Source organism: Neodiprion pinetum, chromosome 1, assembly GCF_021155775.2.
Source record: "Neodiprion pinetum isolate iyNeoPine1 chromosome 1, iyNeoPine1.2, whole genome shotgun sequence".
Lineage (NCBI taxonomy): Eukaryota > Metazoa > Arthropoda > Insecta > Hymenoptera > Diprionidae > Neodiprion > Neodiprion pinetum.
In genome coordinates this window covers 32,284,226-32,307,376 of record NC_060232.1, presented here as the reverse complement: position 1 = coordinate 32,307,376, position 23,151 = coordinate 32,284,226, and the positions used below count along the sequence as shown (strand labels likewise).

The 23,151-nt window shown below is 47.4% G+C and overlaps 2 protein-coding genes across 3 annotated transcripts; one reads left to right on the top strand and one right to left on the bottom strand.

The window, feature by feature from the left end:
• Positions 1-180: 180 nt before the first annotated feature.
• LOC124224821 (mucin-2) lies at positions 181-11,486 on the bottom strand. The gene is made up of 14 exons (XM_046637024.2): positions 10,963-11,486; positions 8,719-9,137; positions 6,761-7,071; positions 6,140-6,546; positions 5,728-6,063; positions 5,505-5,664; positions 4,622-4,979; positions 4,162-4,540; positions 3,612-3,824; positions 2,987-3,511; positions 2,652-2,900; positions 1,433-1,715; positions 1,063-1,338; positions 181-197 (listed from the first exon to the last, which is right to left on the bottom strand). The coding sequence occupies exons 1-14, from the start codon at positions 11,185-11,187 to the stop codon at positions 181-183; spliced, it is 4,158 nt and encodes a 1,385-aa protein (XP_046492980.2). The 5' UTR covers positions 11,188-11,486.
• Positions 11,487-13,760: 2,274 nt separating this feature from the next.
• Positions 13,761-20,737, top strand: LOC124210618 (potassium voltage-gated channel protein Shaw-like). Of its 2 annotated transcripts, XM_046610027.2 has the most exons (7): positions 13,761-14,922; positions 16,805-17,233; positions 17,413-17,700; positions 18,679-18,888; positions 19,018-19,209; positions 19,865-20,156; positions 20,246-20,737. In XM_046610027.2, exons 1-6 carry the CDS (start codon positions 14,644-14,646, stop codon positions 20,108-20,110), a joined length of 1,644 nt encoding a protein of 547 aa, XP_046465983.1. In that variant the 5' UTR covers positions 13,761-14,643; the 3' UTR covers positions 20,111-20,156; positions 20,246-20,737. The 2 variants fall into 2 exon arrangements, with proteins under 2 accessions (XP_046465983.1, XP_046465146.1); XM_046609190.2 differs by having other exon boundaries at positions 19,865-20,737.
• Positions 20,738-23,151: the final 2,414 nt, after the last annotated feature.

The window sequence follows — 23,151 nt, the reverse complement described above, 5'->3', positions numbered from 1 at the left end:
GAGACTCGGCTGTTGCATGCGCTGCACCGACTATTCCAACCCCCCGATAAATTTCTTAAACGAAGTATTTTTCGAACCGATTATTGGTACCGCGCGTCTCGAGCCAAGACAAATAACCGGACGGCTGTCTATTTTGATCCTGTCTTAAACTGCATCGGTTAACAAATTTCCTGCCGCAGTTTATCGGCCTGCCGGAGCTGTAAACAACCCATTTGAATTTAGAAACACGGGGGACGATTTAAAGCGGACGTCACCGTTGTTCTAGCCACGGCAAAGCAATACCCTGGTCAAGATGCAACGACGTACCCACGTCAGGGAAATGGTCGTGCATTAAGTAGAGTCTGGCGGGAGAAGACGTGGCGCAGTGACCATCTGGTCCGTTCCCTGGAGAGAATGCGGCATCGCGTCGCGTCGGGAGGAACGGCGTAGGACGCTGCAAGCTGCAGTGCGGAGTGCCAAGTAAAAATGGAGCATCAGCGTATGGAGTGTGTGCGTCGCAACAAAGGAGACGGGGGAGAAAAGAAAGAAGAAAATTACGGACAAACGAACGAAACCGAAGGAAAGCGACGGGGAGTGGGAGGGGAAAATGGGAGATAAAAAGAAGCCGAATGGAACGCCGGAATGTCACGTTCTTGGACCATGAGCTATACATAGATGTGCCATCGACACTTTGGTCTTTCGGAGCGACGTCTTCGCGCCCAAGTTTTTGTTATGGCAGTTGGCGCGAACGGTCCGGGGCTTGACGCGTTACGCAACTCCGACGCCTACGATCGTCACTTCAGTCTCGCGAGACGTGCGTCGAGGCGATTACCTCCGAGTGTCGTGGTCAGGACACGCGTGCCGCGGAGCGGGATCCCCAGGCGCCAGCAGATCCATCCAAGCACTAGCCACGTGCAAAAATAGCCGTTCCTAATCTGCGGCGAACGCGACAAAGAACCGAAAGAAAGCTGCGTTCTTCGTATTCAAAAGAGTTTATTTCCCTCGAAACGTCTATTCGTGTATTATAATGAGAAGAAAATAAAACAAGCGTGCCAAGCGGAGGAGCAGATGGAGGAGACTCACTCAAGCTCTTCATGTGGATCCTTTTTTGCATCTCTCCGCTGATCTTGGCGTGAATCATCCTTCGTCTCGCCGCGTGGTACTTTCGAGCAAAACACTTCTCGCTCTCGGTTGAACCCTGCGAATCTCGACGCTCCCTTCCCGCTCCGTCGGTGCCTGCGTCGTCTTCGTCGCCGCGGCTTTCCGGCTTTCGCCAAACGTGACTGCCGCGAAAATCTTCTATGCATATCCAGTCACCGGTTGCGTACGCCTCGAGTTGTCTGGCATCATTTTCTCGACCTGAAATTCAAGAAGATTTCGTTCATTTTCAAGATCGAAACAACGCCGAGCTGTATAACGGAGACGATACTGATGCGCGGAACAAGAAGCTTACCAGTGAGAACCTCCATGCTGGCGTCGGTACTGCGAGCCTGAAGTCTCCTTCGACTGCATTCTTCCCGGGGGCTGTTGGACCTCGCGTTTCTCTCCTCGGATTTTGCCCGGACCTCGGAACGACTCCCGTTGCTCCAGAGATGTCTACGTTCGCTTCTATCCTCGGAGCGGAATCGTTTGTCGAATTTTTTATACAATCGATGTCCGGAGTGCTTGGTAGTCGCCTTGTGGCCCTCGGGGGAATCGGCAAACCCGGCTGGCGGTTGGACGATTTCCTCCTGGACCTTAAACGAGGAATAAAAATGGTTCTAAAGAATAAATTCGGGTGGCGAATTGGACAGAACCAAATCCCGTATCGTGTATTCGAGCCCTAATAATTTTCTCACGTATCTCTTCACCAAATCTCCAAATCCCAGACGCAGTAGTGCATTAAATATACAGCTGTATACGGTTTCTTCCTTACACTTGGAAACGGCGTTCGATAAATTATTTCTCGGCATGGTAAAACCACAGACCGAATAAATTAACCTGTAAATCCTGCAAGAGAGCTAATACCTCGGATACGGAGACCGGCTACTTTTCCCGAAACTCCTCTGTACGTTTCTTTGAATAATGCAATAGCTAGTGGTATACCTTTTTATTAAAACTCTATACAGCACAACCTCTGCCGACTCGGGCCGACTAATTGGCGCTTTCAGTTTATTATTCTAATTGTCGCTGTGTTATACTACTCTGCATATGCTTTTGCCCCGCACAGTCGGAATGAGATACGAGGTAAATACATACTCTTGAAAAAAGTACTCCTTTATTCGCAGCTTTTCTCCGTTCTAGCCATGCTTTCAAATGTAATTCGCTTCTTCCGCCGCTTTTGCACGCGCTGCTCTTACAGTGTTCTCATATCCCCATATACTAGTGATCACTGTAGGCGTACACATACAAAAACACGAAGTATACGTAACGAAAGACGATACGGGGAATATAAAAGCTAGTTCGTGTATACAGAGATGAAGAAGCTTTCATCTGGCGCGAAAAGCCGGAAGTCGATAATGGAGCTGTCGACGTATAACTTGCTCTGCTATGTATGTCTCCGTTAAAAGTTTATTTATTTCGAATATTCAGCTCAAGAGAATCGCAGACCACAAAAGTTCACGCTAAGCCGAGATAGTTTTTATAGGGATACACAATACCTACGTGGCGATATTTAATTTTTGTAGAATTACCTCACGACCACAATGGTGACAATGCGGTGCGTCCAGAGGTTCTAAACTAGCAGTAACACAGGACGAGTGGTCCGCACCTTCGCTGTAAAAGACGCTGTCACTTCCGGGACTAACTGACCTCAGGGACTCGGCTGACAGTGCCTTTAGTCGCGCTTCTGGACTCGGCGACTTCACGATTATCGTCGCGTGTCCGTTGTGCCCAGGACTTCGTTGATAGTGTCCACCAGGACTCAGTCGACTCGAACAAATCTCCTCCACGGGCCTGGATCTTCTTCTGGGAAGACTTCCTGTCAACGCGGCGTTTTTGTCCTGAATTGAAATTGAAAATCAATTGCATGAAGGTGAGTGTTCTCGTGAAAATGATTTACCTCGTTGCTCTTTCGTCGCGACGAAATATAGCCTCCCGTTTTTCTTCTCGGACTCTCCCGCATTCTCCTGTGTCTTCCTCCTTCAATACTTTCCCTATGATGATGGTGATGATGATGATGAAGGTGGTGACGATGGCTACAGCTCGAATCATCCGACGTAGGGACGTGGGTTCCGTCTTCGAGTGGTTCTCGCCAGTCGTCTTTCTGTGGGCTTCTGATGATCTGCTGCTGCTGAGCCGAATCCCTCCTCTTATTGTTCCGGTGAGGACTTCGCGTGTTCAGCGGTTTGCCTCTCAGTCTGTGCCTGTGACTTGGAGTCGGACTCACGTCCCGATTCTCCAAATATCCGTCGACGCGTCCATTTTCCACCTCAGTGCCTGGCTGAAAGTCCAAGGTGAACGTTTTTCGGCGTCTACGTCTCTCCTCTTCCGACCACAGGTGAGTATCTGGTGGTGACTCTGCGTAACCGCCAGAACTGGATCGGTGCTCTTCCTGTACAGATAAAACCATCGTGAAAAAAGTTGGCTAGGTGTGACGACTATAAAAAAGTCAGAAAAAGTGATTTTCGATCATCACGTAGTGCTTCTCTTACATCGTGGTCTGGTTCAGTTTCAGAGGCAGCACCACTGAGAGGTGCAGTTGGGTAAGAATCTTGAAGAGGTTCCGGCATCGCGTCCTCGAGATCGTAGCTACCGGAGCTACTGCTCGACGTCGATCTAGCCGGAGATGGGGGCGGTTCGATTCCGGGAGAAGCTTCGGATTCTTCGATGATAGCCGGTGGACTGCAAGGCTCTTCGACGACGGCCTGAAACAGATATAATGATTCTCACCCGATATACTTTTATCGGAGAAAGCTTATCGAAGCGAAAAAAAGTTTTGTATATTTTTAGCACGCTCGCGGAAAGCGGAGGGTGAGAATTTTATTGGAAAAAAGTTTAGGATCGAGACAAAGTATTGATGAAGAGCCCGCCTTCTGTGTTCGTAAATAAGATTCAAGACTTTACGAGCGAAGTATCTTGCCCCTTCGCTATCTCCTATACACCCGGAATAGAAACTCCTATAAAATGTCCATAAAAGTAGAGGGCCCGCCCGATCGAACCACCCCGACACCTGATCGAATAGCTTATCAGGGTTTCTCTTACCTCACTTCGCGCTAGACTGTAAATGGAACTAGCGCTCTCGAAGGAACTCCCATCGGCCGCAGTGGCCGTAGCTGAGGCTGGTGCTGACGGTGCCGCACCGGAGTGAAGCTGAGGGTGTCGAGACCGGGAACTTGTGGTCCCAGAGTTTCCCGTCGTCGTACCTGTCCCCGTAGAAGTGTTTGCCGTCACATAATCTTCAGTCGTTGACGTCTCCGAGACGTCTGTATTCGTTCGACCCGAGTCCGTCCTGACCAGACTCAGTCCGAATTCACTGGATGACTGGGACTGCGGTTGAGACAAGGGTGGTGGTATCGGACTTCGTCTTCGAAGACCGCTTCGTGGTCTGCCGTTCCGTGTGGACGACGGGAAATTATCGATGCTAACGAACAAAAATAACCTCGTAAGTCTCGTCACCCTTTGGCTCTTACATCTTGTTGCATTGCAGGCTGATGTCACACACCTTGGGACGGGGCTGACTGGGGTGGCTGGTTCTAAACGAATCCTGGGACTTGGTGGGCCCACTTCCATTTCATCTTCGGCGTCCAGCGCCTCGGTGTCCATGGAAGATCGTTGTTGGTGTTGGAGGATCAAAAGGTGTCTTCTTCTGGAGGAAGGCGTAAGAAGGGCCAATGAGTCAGCCTGCAACACTGTAGCCTGAGATTCGTTCCATATACCGTCACTGTGGTCTCTGGTTACATCGTTCGCCAAAGAGTCACTCGACGCAAATGGCGAACCCATTACGCCGACTGGTAGTTTCGCATGAAGGAGGTGTCGGTTCGATGACACGCTACCGGGACTTTGCACCGCCCTCTGAGGTCCTGAAATATTGCGATAAAGCAGTTACAGTTGATTACTCGGATGATTGCACAGAAATTTCTGGGCGTTGATGGAGTATACCGAAGCAAATTGGACCCGAACAACGACTCAAAAACTGTCAGTTACGGTGTTTAGAATGTGCAAAAAGCAATCCGATCAGTTGGTTTATTTCGCAACCATAGAAACGCGTATTTTGAGAGTAATACAAAAATTATGATTTGTTTGGACCCAGATCGAAGATGACTCAGCATCAAGTTTATTTACGACCTGACATTAATCTCCAGCTGTGCTTGAAATGCTATTCATCATCATGCACGGGGAGAGGAGCGGAGTTTATTTACAATTAGTCTAATAATAAATTTTCTCGGATATTAAAGCCTGGCTGAAGCGCTTATTGCTCCACCTAAGAAGCTTATATAATATGGAGACATCACCGTGTCCCCCAAGTCTGGCCTGTCCTCAAAGACAAGCTGCGTCTAATCACAGTCGGATTTTCAAAGTATGAAAACGCAAGTATATTTACAGACCTGATACCAAAGTGGGTGTCGTAGGTGAAGTGGGAAGTGATCTGGGTAGTATGGGCTCACCCGTGACCGTTGGCCCTGTACCTAGATTTTGAACTCCATCCTCAAGAGACACGCTCCTCTTTCGGAAGAGCCCTCGTTTGATTAAATTCTCGTGAAATTCCTGAAACAAAAGCGTTTAACACACTGCGCAACGCTTCGCCGACTTTCTGAGCAACACAAGTACCTCATCGTGATTTTCTTCTCCAGGTGGTGTAGCCCTCAAAAGTGCAAGGTCGTCGGGGGTTGATGAAAACAGGATGGGAGTTCGAGTTGACTTGCTCCAAGGATCGTGATGATTTCTTCTACACGTGTGGGGGTAGCTTGGCTCGCTCGTCTCCCCTATCAGCTCTCGCCGTTCAACCTGGATCTCACCGTCGGAAAGGGTCTTTTGCAGCGGCACTATCCTCCTGCATGGCCGCGGCGTTTGACTGAGGCTGCTCCGGGTGCGAGGGGAAATCGGGGCCGGTTTAAAGTCGATCAAAATTTCCTCGTTGTCGGAGTCAACGAGTCTCTGATCAGCCTAAAGTCCAGAAATCGGAAGATGTTTAGTCTTAGGGTTGGTGGGTCAAAATGAAAACTATCATTCGGTTCCTCACCTGTTCCATCGCGTTGTCCGATTCTCCGTTCACCCGGTCGTCTGTCAAGGGGCGAGGGATCGGCGTCAGAGAAGTCGGTGGAGTGTTGACCAAAAACGGTGACCTCGGAGGTTCCTCCGACTGCGTCCTTTGGAGGGGTTCATGCTCGACATCTGTGTTGCCATTGATGGGAGTACCGCCGGGTGAAGTTGCTCCCAAGGGCGTTCCTAACTGACCGGCCTCCGAGTAGCTCTTTGTCAGTTTACGTCCATTCAGAATTCCGTTCGTCTGAGCACCCTGAGAGACCATCTTCACCCGATGAATCGTCCTTGGGCTAAGTGTTATGGGAGCCACTCGCCCTCGTAGACTTTGAGGAACTTCAGTCTGTGTGGCCTGAGTCTTCATTACTCCACGTTTCGGTGGTTTTTCTTTCAAGGGGCAACAAAAACGGTTAGATTAAGATCACCCCCCGAGCAACACTAACGCCCACCAAACAATGCAGAGTCGCAAAAAAAGTGACTTCTTACGCGGTTCGTGAAAGAACAGGCAAAAAATCGATGAAATTGTGCCACTTTTTTTTTGTACTATTTCTTGTTCCGCTTTTATCGAACTACCAACCAAAGCCATTGGTCCTTGACTTACCGAGTACCAGAACACGAGGGTCTCCAGAGTTAGCGTAGGTGTGCGTCAAGGGTAGCACGGCGGAAAGGGATCCTTGCATAGTCGGCTGAGAGTCAATGAGACGTTCGTGAGACCTCGGGGGGCTTCTGGATCGTGGTACCTCGAAAGACGTCAGAGTATGGGACCTCGCGAAGCTGACGTGCTTCGGTCGTGGTGGCTGCTGGGGTGCGGGGCGAGGGTTGATCGAAGTTGGCGCGGTAAGAGTGGGCGGTAAGACGGGTCGAGGACCCTCCAGTCGCGTCGACTCCTCGTCCTCGGGTACCCACGTGTACCTTCAATAATTGATCGCAATTCATCCCCGTGGATCCGATCCGATACATGGACCTTCTTAAAATTAGTCCCCGGTCACTTGACCCGCGACATCGGTATGTAGGGCACGACTCGCGGACACCGCGGGAAGTGCAGGACTCTCGACTCGCGTAATTAATAATTAAAACTAATTGTGAGCACACGCGTCCAACAGGTAGCTTCACCCTTCGTGGTGTAGCTCAGCCTTCCCAGTGTGGCATTACAGCATCTTTCGGATGTAGAGATGGAGTTACGACCCGTCCTGACCTCCCGACGCTTCGCCCTCATCCGATACTCCAATCACTCGGAGCAATAAGTCTTGGTTAAGTTTATTGGAAGCTAAGGGAGCACTGGGACGTGGTTGGTGCTAGCGTTAAATTCTAGTTAAGAGTAGACGTAGCTTAGGTATACGGTTAACCCGCGTACGTTGCTTGCCGAGAAAATACCCAGCAACCTCACTCAGCTTTTACCCAATTCCTCTTTAGACTCAGGGAATAAAAGCTCCGTGGAAGTAAACATCTTTGCTTGATTCCAAAGCACATACCCAACAGAAGCGGCTCTTCAATCCCACAGATGCTAATGCTGCCTATAATACACATCGACGTGGCGGCTGCTCGTGTGTAAAGAATCGAGCGTGGGTATAAACCTGCATACGAATGTGATTCGGCGAGACCGCGTTATAACCGGGACATTCTCTTCTCTAGCATCACGGCCAAACTCGCGATGAGGTCCGTTTCCGAAACCGCTACGTGACCTCGATCTCACACCAAGACGCAAAGATATCGAGGCCTCACTTTGGACGAAATTTCATATCAAGGTCAACCGTGGACCTTTACCGCCATTCATTGTAAGACAAATTAGAAACGAACACTGGGCAGGGATGTGATCGGCATGCGCGACAGCCAGCGATGCGAGTTGCCAAATAGAGCTACAAGTTGGTGTATAAAACTGGCGATAAAGGGATGCAGGGTGAAAATGTAGAGCACTCGATAAATTTATTGCGGCTGCGAGAATCTGGGCATAAATACGAACGTCGAGTGAGTGCCAACTTTCGCTGTAATTGCAGGCTGTACCCACTCTGCCGATGCACGGCGGTGCTTTTTGAGCTGCGCTGCTGTTGCAGTCTGAATGATCTGTAGGTACGATACTGGCTATGATTTATTGCCCGTTCACAGCGCGGCGTGAGGTTCATGCAAATGTGCTATGAGTGGCTGCAGTGTCCGCCGAATTGTGAAATAATTTTCAGCAAAAACTGGAGCATTCCATTGAGGGAGAGCGTAGCCGCATGCCATCAGGAATGATAAATTCGTCCGGTTAGCAAGCGTCGCGTCTCCGTAGTTGGAAACAATTTTTCGATCGATGAATAGAAAGGGGACTCTCGGGAAAATGCGGGTTGTTTACGAAATCGAGACGCGTCGAGTCTGCAGAGTATAATGACCGTTTCAATCGCCATTTGGTAGCGACTCAACGAACGTTAACTCTTGCGCAGGGGCCTCCTAAACGACCGTATTTCGCGAGGGCGTCGGGAGTCGTTGCAACACATCGTTTTAACCATGGGACACCGGAGGCCTGCCACAGCGTGACGACACTAAGGGAGGCTTAAACTCCTCGGGAAACGCTTCGTCGCTTACCTTTTAGGGTCAGGAGTCGTGCAAAAGGAAGTCGGTCGTCGGCGGAAGTAGGAATTGTCCGGGTAGTCCTCCTCGTCCGTATCGTACCTGCCCTGCTGGCCCCTCGCCTGCCCCGGATGGGGCTGATGGTAAAACGTCCTCGGGTACGGCGCGTCGAAGAGGTTCTCCTCGCTCGGAGCCCCCCGGACGCAAGCCGATAGAAGGGACGTCCTCGCCGAGGCGCAAGGCGACGGGCCCCGCGAAGAGAGGCACCCGAATATCCCGCCCCCGGACCTCTCGACGGCGTCCAACTGCCGATTCGTTATGCAGTACTGCTCCTTGATGTCCTCACGTGAATAAAGCGGCGTCGCCCGACGCTCTCCCCAATCCCCGTGCAGCCCTCCGACGCCGTGGAGGTCGGCCTGCGTCGAGACGTCCACCTACAGGCCCACCGTCGCGATTCAAATTACTATTTTTCTTCATTCATTTGTTGACGGGGAGGGTGGATGTTACATTTACGAAGCAAGTGTCTTGACTATTCTCGCAAACGACTTGTTTGGCTGAAATTAATCTTTTAACGACGCCGTCTTATTGCGCCGGCTTGCTGGTCGTTTAAAGCCTAATCGAGGATAAGGCAGATCTTCGAACCTTGGTTTTTATGATTTCAGGCAGCTGAGATAAAAGCTGTGGTGTCAAGGGGTACTGAATGAAATATGTTGCGTGAATAGTCAGCATAGTTTTTCTCGCAGTCTCTCAATCCTAATCTGTCGTTCGTCTCACCCCAAGTAAGATTTTCCTCTTTCCAACCCTTCGTACTTTCTTTGAGTCGACGAATTACACCGCAAATTGAAAGCATTTCCAAATAACGTACTGATTAGCCCACAGTGCAATATTATATTAGAATTAACATTCTTTACAGAAAAGATTTACCATATTTACCAAAAAGAAATAAGAAATTCATGGTATTTCACTGTGCGTGGGTAAATTTGGACTTCCTGTAAATGATTCGATAGTGTTATCGGAGAATATTTGTATCAGATTTCCAAGAGCTTCGATTTCAAAACAAAATTGGATCTCGTGAAAGTCGCCCGTAGTTACTCGTCCGATCCTTGACAAAATTCACCATTGAAAAAATACACAAATTCCTTCAGCGAAAGTGGAGAAAAAAATAATAGATCGGAGACGAATGTAAAGCTTCAAAGAAATAATGTGGCGAAATGGTTTTCCTTGACAATGTTGCTGAAATTTTTTCAACTACCGTGGTATTAAGTAAGTAGTTGACTCCGTTTGACTAGAAGAAATTGATGTCAATTATTTCCCATTACGACGCGCTTATCTATCTGCAAATTGAAGCTGAAGCTATTTAAGAGGACAAATGTGAACCACGGGTAATAATTGGCGAGAGTTCTATTAATCGAAGCTACATTGGTTCTATTGTCACGCATATCGCGCTCCTCTGCATTCAAGGGGTGATTGTATTTGAACATATGGTAATTAAAGAAGCCTGCAGGCACATAGACTCCACGGGCCGGCGTATAATCGGTTTGAAACTTGCGCATAATACCTATTGCAGAGCGGTGATGCAGCGATCTCACGTAAAGGCATTAAAGCTCTAGGGTGAATGGCGCGGTAGGTATCGGACATGCACGCCGCGTCTGCGGATTAAAGTAATCAGTGAATGCCCGCGGCGATTCTGTCAACCGCATGATAGACGGAGATCAGAAGCTGAGTTGCAGGTAAATGGCTGAATCCAGAGACAAAAGCGCCCGTGGGCTTTGTTATTCGAGGTACGTCAAGTAAATCGTGGTTTTCGTGAAATAAGTATATATCTGCGTATACCCGGTGCATTTAATTTTGTGGTGAAAAAACAAAGAAAAAGAAATACACCATATTAATTTTCCTAAGAACCGCAAGCTCCCGCAGACGCGCGATAATTAAATCGGAGAGCAGCTACATCATACATCTTGAATTTAATTATTAAAGTTAGTACGTGTGCGAAGTGCTCAGAGTCAGATTAACCAGGCAGTAACTTAAGGCGTCGGGTCTTATTAAGCTGCACCCCTTTCGCCCCGTGTAGGTAGATATTTTCTCGCCCACTCTTTGAGAGGGTGCGAGGACACGGGGCCTTAAACTTTGGTGGGCAAATCGCCGAGATGGAAAGGCGCGAGACGTAAAGAGAGACGGATCTGCGGGGTCGAGGAGCGCCTCGGGTAATTGACCGTAATTAAAGTAGGGGGTGGCGGAGGGGGCGGCGGTGTGCCTGACCTGGGGATGAAGGGTGCCGGCGGGACTCGGCCTCGGGAGAGTGGAAGACGGCGGCAGGAGCGTCGTCGTCGTCGTCATCGTCGTCGTCGTCGTCGGCGGCGGCAGGGCGGTGGCGTTGCCGGAAACCGCGAGAGCGCGGGGGTTCATGGCGATTTCCTGGTGCCGCGTGACGGGCCCAGGGTGACCCCGCGTCCCTAAGGGCCCAGGCCTCGGGGTCCCCGACATACCGCGTGGCTGCCTCGCCCGTGGGGCGATATCGATCGAGTGTGTGTGTACGTGAAGCCGATGGCTCGAGGATCCTCGCGTCGTCGGCTCGACGCGACGGCCGTCCGTCGAGAGGCGATCACTACCTGTCCGAACCCGGTGCTATGCCCGTCATCGTCGGCACTCGCGAGCTGCACTCCTTTCCCGGGACAACGAGACGGACTGCACGCGACACGACGCGAGACAACTGCACCAGGAGGTGAGGCACGACGGGCGGCGTCCTCACCGCAGTGTCTGCCTCTCCGGAGGCACTCCGAAGCGCCACCGTCGAGCCGCGTCGCGGCGCTTGCGTCTCTGGTCCAGTGTCGACGGCCGACGGCCGACGGCGTCGTCATGGAAACCCCTCTTCCCTGCAGCCGTCGTCGCCGCTCCCGATAACTCGGCCCGATTCACGGCCCTTCCGACGACGCCGGCAAAGTAGATTCTTACACCGGGGAGGATTAGAGGGTACGTACGCCGCTCTACCCGCACCGAGCGTGGGTACCTAAGGATGGATATACAGCCTAATCGCCCGTACCCAACAGATATCGCTATTTATCTCCCATAAATGCGGCCCGATGTACCAGCCGCATGTACCTGCTCGTCACAAATATTTCCCAATCTCGCTCCTTTCCCCCTATAGATTGTTATTTATCCGCCCTCTCTCGTGTTTACCGAGTGATCAACGAGATTGCGGACTATCCACCCCGCAGCCGACCTTCTCATTTCGCCGGCATGTACATTATTAATATTCTCCGATGAAAATCAATAAAGTTTCCAAATTATATCTATACGTGAATTGTTGTACAAATTCATACCAGTTTTTTCTTTTCTTTTTTTTTTCACCAAAACTTTAGCACCCATTCATATGTCATACCGATCGGAATCGTTTACTACGTTCAAACCGTTCTTATAGATATAAGATAAATTTAAATAAAATTTGCCAAATTTGCTATTATAGCCCCTTCATTCCAATTTAATTTTATACGCGTTTTATATCCTTACTTTAAGGGCTAGGCTGTTAATTCTCCGTTCTCTTTATCGTTATTCAGTTCATAATTTTGATACCAATATTTTCGTTTGAATCGTTAATGCATTTATTATTACAAAACTTAAAATAAACACCAGGTTTTTTTTTTGCGGAATTTATGGTTCAGAGAAACTGTGCCGTTCAAGTTGTAATCACCCGCAACACCTCTTCTCGTTAGCACGAAAAAAGTAAGGAAGAGAAACAAACAGAGAAAAACTCGTTGGCTCACCCGCGTCCTAGAAGGATTGTGAGTAAAATTTTCCTTCACAAATCACGTCCTTCGGCCCTAGGTAAGTTCTAGCTTCTTCAAAATCGTAACGGAGCGATGACTCGTGCAAAGGACACGGTATGCCCACGAGGCTTTATAAATAGAAGAGGCAAATGGAAGAAAGATGAAATTCGAGGAAAGAAAAAAAGTTATAACGGTATTAAAATTGTTTACCCGAGTGAATCTAACGAATGCGATATGCCCAGTGTTGACCTATCGTCTAAATATTATTGCTGTACCAAATTTTCCATTCCAATGGATCTATAAAAATTGTATAACGAATTTTTTTTCAAGCTTTACTGCATAGTGAATTATAAAACCACAGCCGACCTACTTTCAGGACGTTTCTTGCATTGGAAATCTTTCTATCTTGGGAAAAAAGTCTTCGGACTATTCCAAAAGTGCTACAACCACCGCCCAGAATAGGGAAACGCTTTTAAAGTCACTCTGCAACCTAGGTAGGTACATTCTGAGCACGGCTTCCGCATAGGCGAGAAACATTTCGTCCATTCTCCGGATTCATTCGTCAACTTTACACGTTTATCTACCCCTGTAGAAGCTCCAACGCCCACCTCGAGTTGACGAACAAGTATTCTGTGCCATTGTTTCTGCAGATGGCGAACCACGTTGACAGATCTATTCAATTCAGGTACATTTTATAAATATTTGTTCAGCACTGTTTCAACGAACGTGCGCGTCCCACGCAGCATTATAACATGCGGAGATCCTGAGAAAACTCTGCAAGCCTGAGCGTGATGAGCTCTGAAGAAGTTGAAAATTTCGCAATATTGATTCGCGCAATGGCAAGCGGCTGCTGGAGCGCGAGCACTAATTCGTCAAGTGATAACGGCGTTATTCCACCTTGGGTTAAATAGAGTGCAGATTTGATTGAATCGCTGCAGCAACATTTGCACGCCTGATTTCCACCGTGGAAAGTTTAGCGAATTCTCGTCTTAGGCCGGAAACACGGGAAATCGGCTCCGGGGATGACGTAGAGATATCGCGATTGGAATGCCGAGAGACGCGATAAGGACACTTGCCGAACGAGAAAGCGAGAGATGCGCAGACCGAGCAAGAGGAGGAAAAAACTTATTAATCGTAAACCAGTGGCATGCCCACCATCTGCTTTAGCTGGCCAAATAAACATGGTCGAATTTATAGAACTGAAAGGCGGCGAGGGCGAAGCCGGGGGCGGGGGAGGATGGGGACCGACGCTCTTGCGGATCTGCCACCGTTTAGTGCGGTTTTCAAACGCAGCCCATCCAGCATGCGTTCGCAAGACGGTAAAATAACCGCACTTTAGTGATCTTCAGTCGGGTTTTGACAGTCGGTGTCTCGGCGGTGATTTAGAACGAGCTGACGGGTCGCTCGCAGCACCGACGACTACGGTTGAATTGAAGTAAAATGGGAAGGGATAGAGATAAATCTAAATCAATTTTCTAGCACCGCTTGTTCGATAGATATATCCGCTTCTTACACTGCAGCAAAGATATAATCATTCGTTGCCTCAGCGGTGCCCTTTTAGCAGCATAGATATAATAATACTCAAACGGAAACTTGAACCTGAACTTTGTACATACATAGAGATTGCGTAACTTTATAGCCGACTTCTTGTTTTGCGAAACTTCAAGTAGAAGACGAAGAGAGAAGAGAAGAAAAAAAATCGCCGACACTTGATCCTATTCATGCTTTCAACCCATCGCGACTAACTTTCCCCCGAGAGTAATAAAAAAAGTTACTTCAAATTTCTACTGGATTCGCGAAGCTGATATATTATCACCATATAGGATCGTATTGGGCGAGAATCGTGATCGCGTTTCTTCACTCGTTCAACACGGAATAAATTTATTAAATATTATTCCCTTTTTACTTGAAAATTATTTTCCATCCGACAAGTCTGCAGAGATTTTACAACGGTCAAGATATAATCGTACATTGTCAGCTGGACATGAACGCTACCCGTCAACTAATTACGAAGTAAAACAAAAAAATTGACCCGGACAATACAGACTTTTTAACCAACCGTAAAACATAACGAATAAAAATGTGCCACCGCGTTTTATCGGTGTGTCGGAATTGTGAGCAATTTTTTTAAATACGTTGACTGTTCGTTGAATGCTTGGTGAAAACACTTGACGCAATGGATGCGGTGAATCGCGTCGTGCTCAACGTCGGAGGGATTCGTCATGAAACTTATAAAACTACCTTGAAGAAAATCCCGGCGACCCGGCTGTCGCGGCTAACGGAAGCTCTGGCAAACTACGACCCCATCCTCAACGAATACTTCTTCGACCGACACCCAGGCGTCTTTGCTCAGGTCCTGAACTACTATCGTACAGGGAAGCTGCACTATCCTACCGACGTATGCGGTCCCCTTTTCGAGGAGGAATTAGAATTCTGGGGCCTCGACTCTAACCAGGTTCGTCTTCGTTAATCGGCTCAATTTATACCACGCAGCGTTAAATCCTCCAACGTTTATCAGATCTACTTTAATTCGAGTAATCGGAGAAAATGATGGAGAAGTAAGAAAATTGAATTCGCCAATAAACGATCAGGGTTATCTACGGTTAATGCATAGTCGCGTTACATTTTTGTTCGTCTAATTCTCGAGGCAACGAACGTTTGTTTACGGTGACTTTTTGTATATCACGATAGTGTAAATTCAGGGTGTAATAAAACGACCGCACTATTGCGTGCGAAGAACAGAAGCAGGTTTTTTATTATTGAAATAAGATGATCGTCGAGCTATATACACGGTGTACAAAATATTATTATAACGTTGTCTTCTTTTTTCATTCGTTTTACATTTACATTGAAGCTAGCTAACTTTGGCCGTACAATAGCGTGGGGATCATTAAAAACCTTGGTTCAGCTTTTAATGCCGTCATAAAAAGTTGTTGTATCGACGCAGATGTATTTTAAACTGACATAAATTCCGGTGCAGTATATAACCACTGCATGAATCCAACCTCATCCGCGAGCATGTTGCACAGGGTGCAGGCACAGTCTCTGATTACTTGCACGCTGGAGGCTGCTGGCGACTGCGAGAGATGCCTGATTAATGTCAAACAGCGTGAACAGCTTAACAACCTTCGACGGGTCTTCGTTTCATGTCCGTTTTGCCCCGTAAGCGCTAAACGATCGTGTAATAGTCGTTAATGCTACCGCGGCCCGCGCCTTTTTCTCTTCATCTTTCACCTCAGCCACGCAAAACGCAGAACCTTCAAAACCAGTTGCCTTGGCATATAACTGTCCGCTTCGCAGTAGTGGGGCACTTTAACTGGATACAGATAACTTTTCGTTCTGAGTTAAATATAGGTAATCCTCAAATACGAGTAAGCCCATTTAATCTGATCTAGTACTATTTAATCCAGTATCAAAGTTGCATAATAGGTAATGGCGATGGTTGGTAGAAACTTTTCCTCGAGTCGTGTAGAATCCTGTTTTGTTACGCAAATTACCCCGCGACTGCTTTACCCTTGGCTGTACGAACGGGAAAAGGAAAGTCGCTGCTACTACACAACTGACTGAACTTCAGTTCGCCAAAAAAAACCCCGTTACTCATTGTCGCGTCGTCATACGTCATTCGAACCGCGAATAGGCCCCGCAGATTCTGCAGCTTTGGATCGTCTTGAAATGGTCTTCGTCAATCCAGAAATAGATCGATCATAATAGCCTTGAATATGAAAACAAGTGGAATCCCTAGCCACTTCCATAACCCTAGCTATAGAGCTGCCGATTCAGTGTCTTCATATTGAAAATATGCGCGCAATTGTCTGCTTAGTACGTTTGTTCATAATGCTTACGTAATTGACTTTCCGGCTTTTCATTCCACTCTCTTTCTTCTCGTCCGTAAATTGTCCATCCATTAAAATAATGGCGTTCACTTATATCTCAAGTCTCCTGTTACACCACAATATGTGGTCGATAATTGTGACTCAAATATCTTTCGACCATACTCTGTAATTTTCGCCAATTACTTCATGCGGAAATAATACCGAGTTAATAATATTTCGGTACTTGTAAGATTACTCCTTTGAGCTAACGAGGGGCTGGCATCCGTAATTATCAATCAGTGGACGGTTACTTGATTTAGCGTTGTTAAGGGTAACCATTTCCAGTCATATGGTATGTTTCTTTACTATAAATATTATGATAGTGCAACAATTATCATAGCACCAAAAACAGTGTTGTATCATTGTACCACTAGTCGTGATTTACTTACAATCAAATTCCACCTCGTTCAAGTTAATAGAACAGTAATATCTCGTGTTGTTGGGTCGATACCGATCGTCGCACAGGTAGAACCGTGCTGCTGGAGCACATACAGCATCCATAGAGACACGCAGGCGACCCTGGCCATCCTGGACAAGCTGGACATCGACACGGACCGTCCAAGCGAAGAGGAAGTAGCGCGCCTCTTCGGGTACGAGGAAGCTTACTACTCCGGGCGACTAACCAAGTGGCAATGCCTCCGTCCTCGTATCTGGGCCATCTTCGACGAGCCCTATTCCTCGCCGCTAGCCAAGGGGATCGCCTGTGCGTCGATTCTGTTCATCTGCCTTTCCATCATCACGTTTTGCTTGAAAACACACGAAAACATGAGAGTATCACGTGACACGACAAGAACCGACAACCACCGTGACCCGACAGAACCCCATTGGGCTTTCTTCTACCTGGAATTGGCCTGCAACGGCTGGTTTACGGTCGAGCTAGTGCTTCGTTGTCTGGTTCGTATAACCGCCGTCTCCTTACAAATGACCAGATGTTTCTTTTTCCGCGTCATTTTACGAAAACTAATCGAAGATCAGAGTCGCACTCTTTTCTCAAATCATGTCACATGATCGTTCGTCCGTACTGGAACAATCACAGCGGACAAGCGGCGTTAATTCTTATCTTTATTTCTCAGGTCAGTCCAAGCTTGAAACAGTTTGCTATGTCTCCGGTGAACCTTATCGACCTCGCAGCAACCCTGAGCTTCTACACGGAGTTTATGATCGATCAAGTTCAATTTTTGGAAGCCTTCTCAGTCGTACGAGTTCTTAGACTGTTCAAGCTCACTCGGCACTCCCCAGGTCTTCGCATTCTGATTCACACCTTCAAGGCGTCCGCCAGAGAACTCGTCCTCCTGGTCTTTTTTCTGCTGCTAGGCATCGTACTGTTTGCCAGCCTGGTCTACTACGCCGAACGATTTCAGGTACGTATCACCAAATTGAGGACAAGGAAATATCAATTTAGAAGATCTAACTAAAATTACGACATAGTTGTCGAACCAAACACATAGAACAAGTGAATTTTATGACAAGACTAGGACTCTACCGCCCTTCCGGTATAATGTTAGGTACATACAAAGTAGGAAAATACAAGCGATAACTCTTCCGGACATAATGTAGCTTTATGAGTGAAGGTATCCGCAAAATTTGTAAGCTCTTAAAAATTTCCGCAAGATGAACAACCGCATTTTTAGCTTGACCTCGAAGCACTTTCTCAGTGCCGCGAAATGTGAGGAATTCCTTTGTTTACCAAAAACTGTAGTCTCCGTACCGACGCTCGAAGAAATCCCCGAATTTTAAGCTGCTCCGTAACCTGCAACCAGAGTTTGTCGCATGAAACTTTTATCGTGAAATGGAGCTTTTCTTTCGCCACGTACTTCTCTGCGTATCTTCTTCTACTTTAACTGAGAGTAATTCCTCGGAGTCTACTTGTACTAGTTTCCACTTCCAGTCTACCGCGTTATTCTCTTCATTCAACTACCTCTACATTCCGCGTGTGATCCGCACGTTTTACTCGTGGAGTTGATACGCCCTGAATAGTCGGAAAGTTGCGACTCCCCTTCGAGTATAGAGAACCGTTTCACCGCGTACCCCAAGCCATGCGTCTCCGACAACGGTGTTCAACAGTCCGTAAACACCGCACTGCGTCACTTCGTGCTTGAATCTGAAAGTCACAAATCTCTGCGATTCCTCCGAAATTTCGAAATGAACGCACGCGATACTCTGTGCTTTCTGAACCTGACAGCGCGTTACCCCTCAACTGTGTTTGGGTTCCGAAAACGCCTGGCGGCTGAATCGAACCCGAATTCAAACATTTCTATTGACTTCGAGATAAGCCCTTTCTCGATCTATTACCGAGTATCACCCAGATCAAAGTCGAACTCTCGTGCCTCATTTTCCAGCATAATCCAGGAAACAACTTTGAAAGCATTCCCGAGGGTCTCTGGTGGGCTTTGGTAACGATGACCACGGTTGGTTACGGCGACATGGCGCCCAAAACATTTCCTGGAAAATTTGTCGGCGCTCTTTGCGCCCTGGCTGGAGTATTAACCATCGCTTTACCAGTACCGGTAATCGTCAGCAACTTCTCGATGTTCTATTCCCACACGCAGGTGAGCTTCGGTGGCACTGCACTCTATGCCATAATCACGATATATATAACTATCGTTTCGTATGAAATTGCATGCAGTTTCAAAGTTACTTTTATTTTTACGCCGAAAATGCTCATGCTTCCTCCTTAGGCTCGCAGCAAATTACCGAAGCAAAGACGAAGAGTTTTGCCAGCAGAAGCACCGCGCAGAAACAGACATCACAAGCCTCATCAAAATACCACCATTCAAAATCAAGACTTCGTGAACACATTGCCGAGGTTCACGGCTCCCCTAATGCCTCGACCGGCCACCATCGGGATCGATACTTTCCTGCAACTGCAGGTAAATTGTTTTTATACACATTGGTTTATCAGCTCGTTACTCTGTCGCCGTGATGCAAGATTGAAATTGGTGTCAAAATTACTCGGCCAACGTAGTAGCCGTTACGATAAGTGTGGATCGCAACATGACCGACGATGGAAGTACGATTAACGGCAGCAGACGTCTCCTGGAGTGAAATTGACTCGGTCATAAAACGGGTCACTGCGCATACAGCGATGAAATTGTTTAACGACGAATACGCACAAGGGGCGAGGGAATAAGCTGTATAAAACGTTGACGACTATATAGCGATCAGCGCCGCTCGACAACGTCGCATTAATTTGCCCTTACCGGTGCCTTGAACACCCTCTAACATCTTGCGACCCTCGCTGAATTTTCGCAATAAATTTTTCATATGTGAAAAAGATTAGAACGCTAGTGCTCACACAATGAAGAGATAACAGACGGAGGGTTAGTCTAAGAGGATAATAGAAACCTCTAGAAGGATTCGTTCACTCTCGTCTCGACACAGTTTCGATGGCTATTCCATTCGATCGTGTGCGAATAATGACTTTCGTAATTTTACAAGAGATTCTATTGCGAAATATTATAAATTATTTTTCGTGTAATTATCGAATTATGGAAAATCATTCAGTTGTGCTTTTGGAATTTTCAGCCACAGATTTTGGCGAATCTAGCAGAGATTCGGCCAAGAGCTACGACGATGCCATCTGAGCAGAAGGAATTCACAGCGATCCAGATCACGAACAACAATTCCAAGGACTGTTCACCCGAAGAGTTGAATCTAGAAAAGGGGAAGACTGCAGAGACCGTAGAAACATTTGACATTGAACCTCAAAAATCAGCCTCCCATTCATCCGCAGTTCGTTCGGATGCATGCGACCCTACTTTATCATTGTAACCAGCTAGATGACGGCGATTTTGATTCATTAGCACACAAGAGAAATGTTAGTAAGACAGATTTGCTTGTGCGAAACGTGACGTTCGCGTTTCAGGATTCAGATGAATTTTCATCAATGTTTAGTTTTTCTTTCAGTTATTTTCATTGAATGAGTAGACATGTATGCCTGAAGTTACGGATGCGTTGTACTATAAACAGGAGAGATGAGAGCCCAGAGAAGTAACACACGTGGTTTGAAAGTCAAGGATATATGGTGATGAAAAATTGACAAGTAATCCCAAACAGTTCGTGTTATCGTTTAATGTATAAATGAATGTCTTGATGTAATTCAACTTCCCTGACTACCGTGCCAGAGTTTGAATGGTAAAAAAAACATCGCGGACCAACTCGGTGCCACAGGATTGAACGTAAAAGCTGCAGAGACGTCAGAACTCTGGTCACGTGCGTATAATCCGCCAGTATCATTTCACCGACGATCGAGAGTGGTGAAAACGTCGCGACTGAAAGCCACGTAAATGGGCTGTTTTGTCAATTGATACGCAATCATGTGGCTGTAACTCGATTCCCTTCGCTTCTGGCTGCTGTGTAGTCATAAACTCGCTACCAAAGGTAATTATTACGACGAATTTCCATCGCATACATGTTTCGCCTACCAATTTCAACTTATACACATAACTATCCCGATTCCCCGTAGCTCTATATTTACGCCTCTTGTTATGCTTCCTCTTCGTTTCTAGAACCGCGAACGACTAGGTTTCAAAAGCGTTTGTTAAACATCCGCTTTGAAGCGAGTTGACTGTTGGCGTAGTCCCACGTACCGTTCTTACGTAAAATTTAAATTCCAAAATCAGAACAGGTTTTGGGGGAAATATAAAGTTCAATGTTTTGCGTAACCTGCAGAAAAACTAATTCAGTTAATGTATTATGGTAGTGTTTTATTGTTCGGAAAAAATTCCGTCGCTCTGTAAGATCGCATTCTTTTCCGAAAGACTTCGAGCGTGAAATATTAAAAAAGAAATATTTTACTGGACTAGAAACAAACCGAAAAACCGAAGGAATTCGACTGCAGTACGTACGGTCCTAAAAGCAAATGCGACTCCGGAGTACATATGCACCTTTATCAAAATATTAATTAAGCACAACAAATTCTGTTCCACTGCCGAACTTTTGAATGAAAAATGTTGCAATCCTGCCTGATGGTGTTTACCGAACTGTGCTGAGGAAACCGGTGTCGCCTATAGGTATATCAATTTTTAATACGTAGCTTGCAGCCGGTTGTCCAGGTCACTGCACCTGAATGAAGATTGTAGTTTATTAAACAGAGCCTTTTTCACTCTCGCACAGGTAGGTACACCGAGCGCGCATATTATCTCCGTGCCAGAATCAGACGGTAAATAATAACATCTTATGCGCGGGGGTGATTAATGACCTCATTACTGATTAATGCTCTGTCGCTTCTGGCGCGGCCGTGTCACTCGGCAAAGCGGTAATTACACCCACCACGTTTAAGGAAGCCGATAACATTGTCGGAAAATCAATAATAATAATAATTTCAGTCAGCGTACATCCGGTATATAAGTACTGGAATAAAGTGACGATAATTGTTAATAAGATCAAGCTATTTCGGAGTCGAAATCTCGAGGAACGAACTTGACGTTCTGGATTAGTATGATAAAATCGAGCTTGAATAACATTTCGGTTCGGCAATAATCTACAGTGCGGTGCTCCGCGCCCACTCACGGGCGGGATCTCAGCCTATACCGACACTTTTATGTTGCAGCAGCTAGTCTACGGTATATGGTTATAGGTATAGACGGTTAAAAGCTGCGGCATATAGGCAGAGTTTCCTCGCGTGCGAAGGGCGCAAGCGTCCTATCGACCGGCGGAACATTTGCTCGAGGCAACTGTCCCCACCAGGATACCGTGAGCCACCTCACCCTCGGGTATTTTCTTTGAAATTTACCTGACGTCACCGGGGCGCGTGGCTTCTTCGTAGCTGACTTCGCGTCGGGCAAAGGGAAATCCTGAGAGGAAGTCGTCGCAGAGACTCGGGGAATCCGCGTCGAGATGCGAGTTTCCTGCGAGTTCCCCGACTATTCCCTGATGGCCCGACGACGCCGCGTGCCGACACGTCGCCAGGTTGATCACGTATATTCATCGGCTTCACTCGGCGTCGACCGGCCTTAGTTTCACCCGGCAATCGGGCTCCTGCTGCCTGCTTCGTTTCTTCACCAGCTCCCTTCTCGCCGAGCTGCTTTCTTTCTTCCAGCGTAACGGAGGATGTAATTTTCGCCCCCGGTGCAGGTTACGAGCTCCGAACTAATTTTCGCCCTCGCGCAACGCTAATGTGCAGAAATTCATAAAACGCCGGAGCTATAAGCGGCGAGCTCCACATATTCATATTTTATTACCCAGTGAACAAAATCAGGTGCCGCTGTAATATTTAGCGAGGACACTCGGTAGTCGATATACCGCTGCAACCGCACATGTACGAGTCACCTATACTTATCGAGGATAAAACCATCTTATACGGAAAGCTGTGACGAGTCTTGTTCCGTGTCGAAACCTGTAATGTTGGAAAAATGTCCATCGAAAGGGTTGTAAAACGTCAGATAAAACGGGTTATCCCCTACGATCCTACGGCACAAGGGTCAGAGGGTGAACGGTAAGAATAGCAAGCGAAGGGCGAGTGGCCAAGAACGAATCGGAGGAAGTAAAATCTGACCTCTGATCTTATAATTTCGTCAACTTTCCCAACCATGGACGTATAGACTCGTGAAGCACATCGTTATCTCGGCCGTTTGCCTACCCCTTACGGTTACGAGTCATTTATCTCCGCGTTGAAAGCCTGCCCACTTGATGCGTATCGGATAGGTAGGCTATCGACGTATTTTTGATCGTATGCATCGTGCCGGTTGATTGATTACATCGAGGCTAGGGCGCGGGTGACTCGGGGTACCTAATACTCGAAATGAAAATCTCCCTCAGCGAAATTTAACGTATTCCGCAGCCCCGCCAACACTGCGTGCGGCCAGCTCCCA